The sequence below is a fragment of the Schistocerca gregaria genome, chromosome 2, assembly GCF_023897955.1.
Source record: "Schistocerca gregaria isolate iqSchGreg1 chromosome 2, iqSchGreg1.2, whole genome shotgun sequence".
NCBI classification, from domain to species: Eukaryota; Metazoa; Arthropoda; class Insecta; order Orthoptera; family Acrididae; genus Schistocerca; species Schistocerca gregaria.
The window spans coordinates 121,773,792-121,787,527 of NC_064921.1; the positions used below are offsets into that span (position 1 = coordinate 121,773,792).

Genomic DNA, 13,736 nt, shown 5'->3' on the forward strand with positions numbered 1-13,736 from the left:
GACAGTGTACCATCTTCCTTAAAGAATTTCCTGAACTATTTTCATAAATAATGGGAGAAGCTAATAACTTTTCAGCCCATGTTACATTGAAAGACACTGCACAGCCTAAATTCTTCTGGGCCCGCCCTGTTGCAAATGCATTAAGAGCCAAAGTAGCCAGTGAATTGAAAGAATTGCAAGATCATGGCGCAATTGCTCCCATTCAAGTTAGTCAATTGGCAAGTCCTCTCCTTTTGTTGCCTAAGCCTTCTAGTTGCAGTTGCATCTGTATTGACTTCAAGTCTACAGTCAACCCACAGACAGAAATTGACACTTATCCATTACCTCGCCCTCAGGAACTCATGGACAGGCTTGGTGCAGAATGTTACTTTTATAAGCTAGATTTGCATGATGCCTACTTGCAAAATCCATTGGATGAAGCATCACAGAAAGTGTTTGTTGTAAATACACACTTGGGACTGTTCAAGTAGTTTGCCCTTCGGCAGTGCCTCTGTACCCACCATTTTTCAAAGCTGTTTGGAACAGCTGTCAGCAGAAGTGCCATTTCGTTCAAACTGCTTTGACAATATTGTCAACTCAGTTTGTACACCAGAGGAACACATTGCCAATTTGCGTACTGATTTTCAAGTGTTGTCAGAAGCAAGAATCAAGTGTCGTCTCAAAAAGTGTGACTTTTTCCAAACTGAGCTACAGTGCTTGGGTGATGTGATAAAGAGTCAGGGAAAGTACCCCCTCCAATCTCATTTGCTTGCGACCCGTAACCTGCCTTTACTCGCAATGTGTGTGAACTGCAGTCAGTATTAGGCAAGGTGAAATACTGCATTCGGTTCATAATGAATGCTGTTCAGATCACAGCTCCATTGCATCACAAAAATTTGCCTTTCGTGTGAACCAAAGAGTGTCACGACGCATTTCAGAAACTCAAAAATGCTTTGCTTATTGACAGATATTTGGTGCATTTTGACCTGTCAAGCCAGTAGTTTTGTAAGCACTGTGTTTTTGCACAGAATTGGTGTGCAAGACAGACCTATTGCTTTTGCATTAAAATTGTTAACTCAAATTCAATGCAATAATTCTCAAATAGAAAAAGAAACTCTCACTATTGTGTAGGGTGTAACTAAGTTCCATTACTATTTATATGGTCGCAAGTTCTTTTTAATGGCAGATCACAAGTCTTTGCAGTCCTTGTTTCATCCGGCAAAGCCAGTTCCTACAAGTACTGCTCAAAAATTGCAACACTGGGCTTTGTTGCTTTCACAGTATCAGTATGAAATTGTGTACAGACCTATAGCAAAGCATGGCAATGCAAATACCCTATCGCCTTTCAACTGGCCCAGACTCTGATTTTGATGCCTCTGCCACATCTTGTTGGCAAATTGATGTGCAGGACTCTGAATGGCTGGAATCATTTCCCTCGCACTATAGAAAAATTGCACAGGCCATGGAAGCAGACCCAGATCTCAAGATTTTGTTGTATTACATTCTCACATCCTGGCCTCGTTCAATGAACAGTATCCAAGCTCAGTTGTGCATTGATGTTTTGCATGTTGACATAATCTTTCAGTTCAACAGGATCTGATTCTAGCTCAAAATGACAGTGGACAATCATGTGTGCTTATTCCCAAAGTGTTGCCAATGGATGTGCTGCGATTTCTCCGCCAATGATATTGGGGAATTGTTCACACAAAGCAGTTAGTGCAGCTGCACTGTACTTGGCAGGGCATGCACACCCACATCGAACAGATGGTGTCAGTGTTGTAAGTGTGCAGAAAACCAATCTGCTCCACCACAGACATTTGGAGTTCGGCCTATGACTGGCAACAAGTACACACACACTTTGCAGGACTATTCTGGAACACTCATTGGCTCATAGTGGTAGAGTCGTTTAGCAAGTTCCCATTTGTGGTGCCTGTGGCTTCTAACACATCACATAGCACCATTCAAGCATTGTCCTCCATATTTTTCATACAAAGTTTGCCAGAAGTACTTGTGTTGCACAATGGACCACAGTTCACTTCACATGATTTTGAACAGTTTTGTGAACACAATGGCATTTGTCATCTAACAAGTGCTCCATTTCACCTGCACTCCAACCGAGAAGTAGAATGCTTTGTACACACTTTTAAACACAAGGTGGCCAAGCTTCACACCACCCACACATGGGACCAGGCGCTGCAACTCTTCCTCACCTCCTATCGTTCCTAGCCATGAGACGGACCATCACTGGCGGCCACTACAATCAGACACTGCTACACTTGCCACACCCACCACAGCATCCGGTGCCGCCAATGATCCACAAGTATCACTTTGCGCCATGCAATCCCATTATTTTCAGAGTTTATGGCAATGGTGGGTGCTGGGAAAGAGATGTGACCCAGGAAAGCATTGGCTCTTTTATATACTTGATTGCAGATCTCGAATGTTTGCAGCGCTGCCACCAGAACCAAATTCATGCATGCCAATTGCTCATGATTCTGCTGCTTTTCTTCCCCAAGATTCACGGCCTCACGAGATTGCGCAGCCTATGCAGCTGTCCACTGGTGCCACCAGGGCACCACAGGAGGAGAGGATGTACGTACACCCTTGCCCCCGCCATCCCCACTCGTTGAGCCAATGGATCTTGACCCATCATCACCGTCACCATCATTGCACCAGGACATGCCCTCAGGCCTGGACATGAGCTCCGGCAGAAGTTTTCCAGAGGATGTTCCTGTTGCCTCGCAAGCCAGATGGTGGGGTACAGGCAGCAGGATATGCTGTCCTCCACAGTCACAGCTCCCAGCACATCTCTACATTCAGTGTCCTGCCTCCCTTCCAGTTGTCAATCAGTTGTCATTTGCATCTTCCCTACACAACAATGGTGCAGTACTTTGGGGAGGAGGAATATGCTAGTGCATGCCGTGCCAGCACACCGGTCAGCTAAGATGTAAAGCAAAGATGGATAGTAGGTGCTGGATCAAGCACACCTTTTATGAGAGAGGCCAGGAACACACCGACAAGCAACATGCTGTCATGCCCTCCTGACAGAATGTATTTAGGCTGCTGCCACTGACCAGAGGGCCTCACTGACTCACACTTCTGTCATTACATTGCAGAGCAGGCTCAGTTCACATCACAGGTTTTGACAGTACACAGTGGCCAGATTAGTAACTATAGCTGGACCACCAATGACACTAAAGTTTGTAATAGCAAGAGTACCAAAATCATCTGCAAGGGGACTATTATTGATGAGCTTTAACCATAATACATGGACTCTATTCCAGTTAAGTGGGAACTTACAGTTCTTGTAAATAAAGAACTGTATTAATCCACGTGTACATTTGTATTGTAGAAAGAGGATACTGGCCACTCATAACAAGATCCTCTCACTTGCTTCCTAATGGTATAAGACTCTACATAATGAGTTGTATGCTCCTATTGAACATATGGCATAAAGCATGACATGCATTGATTGAACCCAACTTTGCCCAGCCTCAGTGAATTGAGAGCAGTTGTTGAACTTTTATGGATCAGAATTTTCCTGGATGCTTTTTGTCTCCAGGAGGGTTTGCAATGACACGTCACTGCCACTATCAGGGCAACTATGTATGTAACTCAATTTATATTGCTCAGCAGTGCCTGAGAGAGAAGAAAACTGACTTATCAATAAAGACATAAATGTACAGTTGATGCAAGGAAAACGAACAACAATATGAGAAAATGTAGCCAGTCAGCTCTAATATAGTGAATGCAACCTTTTACACACAAACTCAGTTGTACACCTGATTTTAGCATGTCACAATGCAGTTATTGTGCATGCCATTTGTATTCTCTGAAATTAATCCTACATATAATTAAATGTGATGGACTTACAAGAAATGCTTACAGGACACAGATACTACATAAATCAAATTTTCAATGTATAAAATCTGTTGCATGTTTAGGGCACTTATTGGGCTCCAGAATAGTATTCTAGGTTGATATTAAACAACTGGTAAGTGCTCCCTGCACAGCAGCAGAGCCAGAGTGAAAGTCAAGGCAGGTAAGTGTGCAATATCTACATGTGAATGCTAACCCAGAAGAACAGCCAATATTGTGTGTTGTACAGGTACACCAGCAAGTGGGTTGCTACACACCATCTGAATGCTAATACAGCAGAAAGATCTCACTGAGGGGTCAGTATAATGTCATTCTGGTAACCACATGCAGTTAAACAATAACAAGTCAGAGGAAATAACAGCTTTACAGCACAATAAACAGACTTAAAGCCAGAAAGGAAGGGTTGTGACACTGTGGTCCAGTGAAGAACACTCAGGAGCTAAGAAAACTATGGCACATTTGCTCATCTCTGCAGAAGTATAAGGTCATTTGCATAGCTCGACATGTAAAAATACCCAGACTTGTACAGCCAGATTCTCAGTGTTGCAGCTAACCATTCTGAGGCAGAACATGTAACACTCCCATCTGTTATCTGCTGAGATGACTACAATCTATTATGCCATTGCCAAGTAGATCTGAGTTTCTATTTCTGCTGATGCTTCATCCTCACCTTCACTGATGGGATTATTTTGGTGTCTACCACCACCAGGCCACTGTGGTTCACACTCATGTCCCTGGCAAGTTGATCAACTGCTATTATTCTGGATGAGTGCAGTAACTCCTGGTCTCTGACTCACAGTTATGACAGAGATTGAAAATAGTGCTTCAGCTGTAAAGCTTTAGTTTTCCAATGCTTACACCATAACTGGTTTTGGGCTATTTCATGCCCATCATTAAGTGTGATAATATCGTGCTGTGACCTCAAGCACTGCAATGGGGAGCACATGATGCCGTGTACCACCAGTAAGTGCAGAGCACAGCTATGAGCAGACTCCAGCATTTTGGGCTGTTCTCTCTCTTCACAACTATGGCTAATTCATGCACAGCTGGTGGGTGCCATTCCCACGTGCTACCTCTGATGTAGACAAGAACTCTGTAGAGCTGTAGGCCAGTGGGCAGTGATGTCTGTTCTTGATGTTGCTACTACTACATGAGTTACTGCTCCCTTGCAGACACTGAGGGGTGTGCCCACGTCAGTAAATATCAGAAGTTCTTTGAACAAGAGAAGGCATTAGCCAATAACATAAGTTTGGAATATATTGCATATGACAAGATACTGTTGACTGTCTCACAAAGATTATTGACAACTTGAGGTTCAAAACCCATCTAAAGTTAATAGGGATCAAGCACCTGTGAGGGGGGAAAGGGGAGTTAGTGACGTAGATTACCTATCTTTTGATCCTGGAAGGGGTTTTGATATGATATTTTGTAATAGTAGGAATCTCTACCTATTTAAAAATTTGAATAAAATGTGTTCTTCTAGCTGCGATGTGCTGTATGTTTTGTGTCTTTCCAACAAGTTTTGAGAGTGAGTTACTAGAAAGATTATGTAGGTACATTCAAACAATGGAAACTCCAGGTAGGAAATCAATGATGTAGAAAAAGACAGATTGCTACTTAGCGTAAAGAAGATACATCAAGTTGCAGACATATACAATTATAAGACACTTACATAAGCTTTCGGCCACAGTCTTTATCAGTAAAAGAGACACACACGCCATTCACAAACACAAGCAATCACACCACATGCACACATGACCACCAACTCCAGCATCTCGAGCCACAATGTGACTCTCACATGGGATGCAAGCAGCAATCTGGAGGGGGCAGGGAACAGGAAGGAATAGTAGTGTATAGGTGGCAAGAGAGATGAATGCTGTCTGCTAGTGTGTACAGGGGATAGACTGCCAACAGGCACCATGTCAGGAGGTTGTGGGGCAGGTAGGTGGGGGGGGGGGGGGGGGGGGGAAGGAGCAAAACAGGAGAGGAGTGAAGAAAGATGGGTGGATGTGTTGGTAGGGATGCAAATAAATAGGATGGGAAATGAGAATAGGGAGGAGATGATATGACAGAGAGTGTGGAAACTGTTGGGTGGAGGGCGTGGGCACAGTATGTTACTGTAGGTTGAGGCCAGGATAATTACGGGAGCAGAGAATGTGTTGTAAGGATGACTCTCAGTTCAGAAAAGCTGGTGGTGGGCAGAAAGATAAAGATAGCTTGGGTGGTGAAGCAGCCATTTAAATCAAGTATGTTATGTTCAACTGCGTGATGTGCCACAGGGTGGCCTACTTTCTTCTTGGCCACAGTTTGACAGTGACCGTTCAACCAGCTGGTTGGTAGTAGTATGAAAATCTGTGCAATGAGTGCAGCAGAGCTGGTAAATAACAAGGCTGCCTTCACAGGTGGCTCAGACCCTGAAGGAGTGAGATAAACCTGTGACAGGACTGTAACAGGAAGTTCTGGTGGGTTCCACAGAAATATGGCCCATGTGGCAAGGGGTTCAGATTGGGAGTGGCATAGGGATGAACAAGAATGTTGTGGAGGTTGGATGGGCAATGGAATACCACTTTAGGACAGGTGGGAAGTATCTTGGGTAGGTGGCCCTCATTTCAGGGTATGACATTTGATTACCTATTGTCATACACTAAAATGAGGGACATCTTATCCAAGATACTTCCCAAACCTCCTAATGTGGTTTTCTGTCACCCACTCAACCTCAACAACATCCTAGTCCATCCCTATACCACTCCCAATACCAACCCCGTATGGAAGACTCAGGTCCAAAACCTGCACAATCACCCCACCCAGAAATTCCTATTCCAGTCCTGACATTGGTTTATCCTACCCCATCAGGGGTCAGGCTACCTGTGACAGCAGCCATGTCATTTACCAGCCGTGCTGCAATCATTGTACAGCTTTTCATACTGGTATGACTATTGACCAGCTGTCTACCAGGATGAATGGCCACCGCAAAACTATGGCCAAGAGCAAAGTAGACCACCCTGAAGCACAACATGCATCTGAGCATAAGAAGCTTGATTTCAATGGCAGCTTCGCTGCCTGGGCCACCTGGATCCTCCCCCTCTACCACCAGTTTTTCTGAAAAATGCATATGTGAGTTATCACTCCTGTGATTATCCCACCCTCAACCCACAGTAACATAATGTCCCACAATCTCTACCCAACAGTTTCCATCCCTCTGTCATATCATCTCCTCCCCATTCTCATTTCCTACCATATTTATTTGCAGCAGTCTACTAATTCATCTGTCAGACTTTCCCTGGTCCTCTTATTTCTTTGCTCCTTTTTTCCCACCTTCCTGCCCCACAAGCTCCTGACCTTGGGATTGTTGGCAGTCTAGTCTCTGCACGTTCCACCAGACACCAATCATATCTCTCCCCACCCATAAACTGCTATTCCTTCCCCTTCCCTGCCCCCTCCAGACTGCTACTTGCATCCCACATGAGAACTGCACTCCAGCCCAAGATGCTAGAGTTAGCAGTAGTGTGTGCATGAGGTGTGCTTCCTTGTGTGTGGATGGTTTGTGTCTCTCTGTGGCCAAAAGCTTTATGTAAGAGTCTTTTAATTGTGCTTGTCTGCAGCTTGACGTGTCTTCTTCATGGTAAGAAGCAATCTGACATTTCTACATGTTAAGTAGGTACATTAAAATAGAGCAGCCATATATAGAAATATAGCCACAAAACACATTAAAAGAAATTACCTTGAGAATGCAGATAGCTTCCATCACCAATTTCACTCCTTTTGGAGGACTCTTCATTGTTTTTACAATTGTAATATCAGCTGCTGTTAGTGTGTTCAAAGCAGCCAGTGCTGCTTCGAGTATTGGCATTGCTTCAGCTAATCTGCTGTCACATTCATCTTTAATTTCTTGAGCTGCAGCTGCTTGCTGGTTTGCAACTTCTTCTTCAGCTTTCACCACTTTTTCAACCTAAATGCAGAATCTGGCATGATTGCATGAACAATTACTTTGAATCCAGATAATCTTATACCTTTGAATGCAGGAAATGCATTCCACAGTGTTAAAAATGTCATTACAGTTTAATGGCATGGCCTTCTAATCAACTCATCAATCTTTTAAATAGGTTTTCTGTGAATTTACTGCCAATAGGTGTGTTGAAAAAATAACGGGAGAGAATTTTGTTTATTACATGAATGCTACCCCATTCAAAATAGTTCATATTAGATATTATACATTTACCCCAGCACTTTCTCCTATCCATGAAACACTTCAGGAACCCTTGGACTAATACAACATGAATACTTACAAAATTCCTATTATTTTTTGAACACACATTGTTTTCCAATTAGGTAAAACAGGAGACCTGAATTCCTCTTTAAAAGAATCGTAGGAGAGCAAATCAGTAAATAAATGACGAAAAGAAAGTTTATGAACTGGATGTTTAATATTACTAACTTCGCAGTTGATAAAGCCCAGAAAAGTTTGCATTAAAAAAAGACGAAAGTACTGAATAAACTTGTGAAAACAGCAACATTAAGAAAGAAAGACTCAAAACAATTCAAACATCATTGATGGGTAGAACAATGTACCATATAATAAACCAGTATTATGAAGATCTTTGACCTGTTATAACCTTTAATCACCAATAATTGCGTGGATATTCAAACACACTCACTTAGAAACAATAGCTGGTTACATGATAACACCTCAGTATCTCTTATTCGACTGCCGTGCGCCGTTCGTAGCTAGGTGACGCTCCCGCGCTCAGCCGAGTTGCGGAGCGCCTCTATCGCTGTTTGCGTGTACTGTCGTGGTGGCATTGTAAAATGTGGCACTGTCACAACACTTTTCCCCCGGGAGGTGGGGGGGAGCACACTCACTTCCTTGGAGACATGGACAGTACTGAGACATCCATGGCCTTTTGTGAGGCCCCAAGAAGATCCCGTGGAGAGACATGAGAGTATGGTCAAAAATGTCCAGGATGGAAGCTCGTGCAAGGAACGTGCCTCTTGGACAAGATTATGGGTGAAAACTCCAGAGCAGCATCCATAGGTGTCGTGGACCTGGGAGTGTGCTCCAGTGAGATGGGTCCCGGAGAAGGCAGTGTCGCGACTGGGGCGGTTCTGGCGTACTCGGAAGAGGTAGCAAACTTCGGCTGCATCAACACGTACGGTAGATCGGCAGCAGCAACAGGACTGACTTCTCGGGCGGCTGGTGGAGGTGAAGGAAGGGGCGGTGGCACCGGCGTGGCCACCACTCTTGGGCGCATCTGGTCGTAATGGCGAACAACCAAGCCGTCGTCCGTAAGTATTTCACAAAGCCGGCGGGCGCGAAGAGCCTTGACCACTGACAGGGTGAAGCAGGTGCAGTAGAGTGCGCAGTTGGCGGCCATGCAAGAGTTCAGCAGGGCTGTGATCACCCAGAGGCGTGAAGCGATAAGAACTCAGAAATTGCAGCAGAGCGTCATCTGTAGAAAAATCACTAAGGAATTTTTTCATCTGGCTTTTGAAAGTGCGGACAAGGCGCTCGACCTCCCCATTTGATTGCGGATGGAAGGGTGGTGCTGTAACATGATGAATCTCTTGTCCAATACAAAAATCACAGAAGGCCTGCAAAGAGAACTGAGGGCCATTGTCCGTGACGATCATGGGTGGAAGACCTTCTAGCACAAAGATTTTGGACAAAGCCAGCGTTGTCGCCGCAGTGGTGGGCGATGGACATCGAACAACAAGCGGAAACTTCGAGAAGGCATCAATCAACCGTAGCCAATAAGAACCAAGGAAAGGGCCGGCAAAGTCAGTGTGCACCCGTTCCCATGGCTGTGCCGGATCAGGCCACGCAGAGGGCATTGTACAAGGTGCAGCCAGTTGTTGAGCACACTCACCACACGCAGCAACCATGTGGACTACGTCCAAATCAATACCAGGCCAATAAACATGCCTGTGGGCCAGGGACTTAGTCCGAGAAATACCCCTTCATGAAACTGTTTGAGAACATCTTTGTGAAGGGAGGCTGGCACCATGACCCGTGGAGATGCTCCATCCGTGGCCAGAAGAACAACACCACCACGAACAGACAGAAGAAGGCGCAAGGCATGGTAGTTGCGAAGGGGATCCGATGCCCGACACTTGGTCCGGTACGGCCAACCGCGTTGAACAAAACCGATCACCTGACGCAGGACCGGGTCCCGCGCAGTAGCCGACGCAACCTTCGAACCTGTAAGTGGAAAACTCTCGACTGCACAACGTTCTTCCTCATCAATGTGGAAACAGAGTAGTTCATCATGATCAAAAACCGGGTCGGGGCCCATCGGGAATCACGCCAATGCTGAACAGAGAGACCAGCGGCTTGTGGTCGGTGATGAGGTGAAACTTAGAACCATACAAAAAAACGCTGAACTTTTTTAGAGCATAAGTGATAGCAAGCTCCTTCTTTTCGATTTGAGAGTAACGCTGTTGCGCATCGTTGAGGATCTTGGAAGCATAGGCGATGGGTCGTTTCGACCCATCCTCATACCGATGGGCGAGAACAGCCCCTAGGCCATACTGTGGCACGTCAGTCGCCAGAATCAAATGCTGACCCGGATGGAATGTGGCAAGACAAGGCGCCGACTGCAAATGAGCCTTCAGGTGGACAAAAGCCTGCTCACACTCGTCGGACCAACAGAAAGGGACATTTTTGCGTAACAGCTACCGCCGTCGCAGTTGGAATGAATTTGTGATAATAAGCAATCTTGCTTAGAAACGCCTGAAGTTCTTTGACCGTAGACAGCCGGGGTAGAGCATTAATGGCCGCAACGTGCTGACGTAGAGGACATATACCCTCAAGGGACAAGTGGAAACCAAGATATTCAATGGAGGGTTGGAAGAACTGTGACTTTTCCAGATTGCACCTTAACCCAGCCGAATGCAAAACTCGAAACAGTGAATGCTAATTGCGAAGGTGCTCATCAGTGGAGGCCCCCGTGACAACAATGTCATCCAGGTAGTTTATGCAGCTGGGAACGGAAGCCGTGAGCTGTTCCAAAAACAGCTGAAAAATGGCCGGCCCACTAGCGATGCCAAATGGTAACAGCTGGTACTGATACAACCCACAATGAGTGTTGATGATGAGAAATTCCTTTGAAGAAGCATCCAACGGCAACTGATGGTATGCCTCCGATAAGTCAAGTTTGGAAAAGAACTGGCCCCCAGCAAGCTTGGTAAATAGCTCCTCAGGATGGGAAGAGGATAAGTGTCAATGAGGCTCTGAGCATTGATAGTGGCTTTAAAATCACCACACAATCGCAGACTCCCATTTGGTTTAGAAACCACCACGATTGGCAATGCCCATTCGCTGGAGGTAACAGGAAGGAGAATCCCTGAAGCTGTTAATCAGTCTATTTCAGCCTTGACGGGTGCTTGCAACGCCAATGGAATACGGCGTGCCTGGATAAACTTAGGGCGAGCTGTAGGTTTAAGAGTAATGTGGGGTTCAAAATCCTTGGCATGACCCAGACCAGCAGAGAACACGGACGAAAATTCAGAACACAATCCATCCAGCCGTTGATACAGAATATCCTCAGATATGAGGTGCACATCAACATCAATGGAGAACCCGAACAACTGGAAAGCATCATAACCGAACAGGTTTTCAGTGCCCGAATGATCCACCACATAAAACGTGAGGGGCCTAACAACAGACTTGTAGGCAGTGGAAGCATCAAACTGGCCAATGATAGGAATTTTCTGTTTATTATAAGTTCTCAGATTTCGCGTAACTGGAGACAAGGGAGGAGAGCACAACTCCAAATAAGTTCGAGAATTAATGAGAGTTACTGCAGTGCCAGTGTCCACTTGCATGCAAATGTCTTTATCCAGAACACAAACAGTAACAAACAACTTATCTGTTTGAGAAAGCACACAGTTAACATCCATGTCCGATGCCTCATCCTCGTCAACAGGAACTTTAGGGGACTGACACACAGAAGCAATGTGGCCTTTTTTTCTATATGAATTACACATGGCCCAACGTTTTGGACATGTGGCCCTGTCATGCTGTACAAAACAACGTGGACAAGAAGGAAGTGCGGAACAAACCTGCTTCTCTGGTTACTGTTTTCGCTGCGAGCGTTGTGGCCCCACAAGACGTTGTTTACGCAAGTGAACCGCCGCCACATCTTCAATCTCCGGTAAACAGGCAAATTGTCCGTGTCGAAAGTTGAGTGTACAGCGCCTACATCACACCACACGTCTATTTGCGTGCCAGTAGCGTGAGACACTTCAAAGGATTGGGCGATGCTTAGAAATTCCGACAACGACAGGTTTGGCAGCTGTAGGGCATGTTGCCGAACTTCTTTATCAGGAGCAAGCCGTAGAATAGCATCCCTAACCATTGAATCAGCATAAGACTCATGATGAGTGTCCGTGACAAACTGACACTTCCTACTCAGACTGTGTAGTTCTGCCGCGCAAGCCCGATGAGATTGATGGGGCTATTTACTACACCGGTAGAATGCCACGCGGGCGGCAACAATGTGGGTGTTTTTTCGGTAATAGTTAGACAATAAGTCACACATTTCTTGGAAGGACAGAGAGGCAACACATTTCTTGGAAGGACAGAGAGGCAGGTTCCTGCAGAGGGGCTAACTGAAATAGCAGCTGATAGATCCGTGGGGAAATCCAAGATAGAAATAACGACTTACACATAGGAGCGTGGACAACACTGAAAGCCAAGAAGTGTAGCCACAAACACTTCTCATAATCCTCCCAGTCTTCAGCAGCCTCGTCATAAGCAGGGAATGGAGGCAGAGAAGAGGAAGACAGACGATGAGGAAGCGACGTCGACAATGCCTGAATAGCAGCCGTCAGCTGTGTTTGTTGTTCAATGAGCGCTTGCATAAGCTGTTCCATGTCTGCCCCGTCACGAACACACAAATCCACAACACAGTGAAAATATCTCATCCTCGTCGCCAAAAAGTGTTATAACCTTTAATCACCAATAATTGCATGGATATTCAAACACACTCACTTAGAAACAATAACTGGTTACATAACAACAACTCAGTATCTCTTATTTGACTGCCGTGCCGTGACATTCGTAGCTAGATGGCGCTCCCGCGCTCAGCCGAATTGCGGAGCGCCTCTATCGCCGTTTGTGCGTACTGTTGTGGAAGCACTGTTAAATGTTGTGGCACTGTCACAACACGACCAATATAGTTTATGATACTGTGTGGAATTACCAGTCCTATTCTTCTTTTTCCCTTTATTTTACCCAAAAATTGCAAATCTAAAGCCCAAGAGGTGAGCCTATGGGATCAATGTATTGAATGGGAATATTTATTTGAATGTCATGCTTTTCCAAGTTGTTTTGTAATACTTTGGAACATTACCTTTATTTTTATTGTGAAAGAAATTGATTATCCTATGAATTCCATTTGTTTTATTTTACCTAAATGGCATATATTTCATGCTTTACAGTATTTTCTTCATAAAATTCATCATAACATTTTATCGTCTATTACATCAAGAACTGTTAGAATTTTTTGGAAATAAATCTCAATTTGCAATTAAAAAATCATTCATATGTATGACAATATAAAATGTTTGTCACGTTGGCAATGTGGCACACACCATAATTTTTACAAAATTCGACTTCAAAATTGTGTACAATTATTTTCATTTTTATAAATTTTACTAACATCAAGAAGCATATTTGCTTTGTGACTGTTTACTCTTGTATGCACAAAACTATATACAAAACCTAATTTGACCAACTGCTGGTTCTAGAAAATCTAGAGTTTCATGTCATAATACACCATTTGTCATATACCTGTATGCCAAAAGTAGTTAGTCTTTGCAGGGGCTCGAGTGGTAAAGTCTTTCTCTAGACACTGAGTTGTAAGTTATTCATTGTGCTA

The 13,736-nt window shown here is 44.6% G+C and overlaps 1 protein-coding gene across 1 annotated transcript in view; it reads right to left on the reverse strand.

Annotated features, from left to right (window-relative positions):
* Positions 1–13,736, reverse strand: part of LOC126336485 (dynein axonemal heavy chain 7) — a 978,012-nt gene that overhangs the window by 326,271 nt on the left and 638,005 nt on the right. Inside the window, exon 42 of the mRNA XM_050000228.1 lies at positions 7,580–7,807. Within this exon, the coding sequence (XP_049856185.1) occupies positions 7,580–7,807 (228 nt within the window). The remainder of the gene's footprint in view (positions 1–7,579; positions 7,808–13,736) is intronic.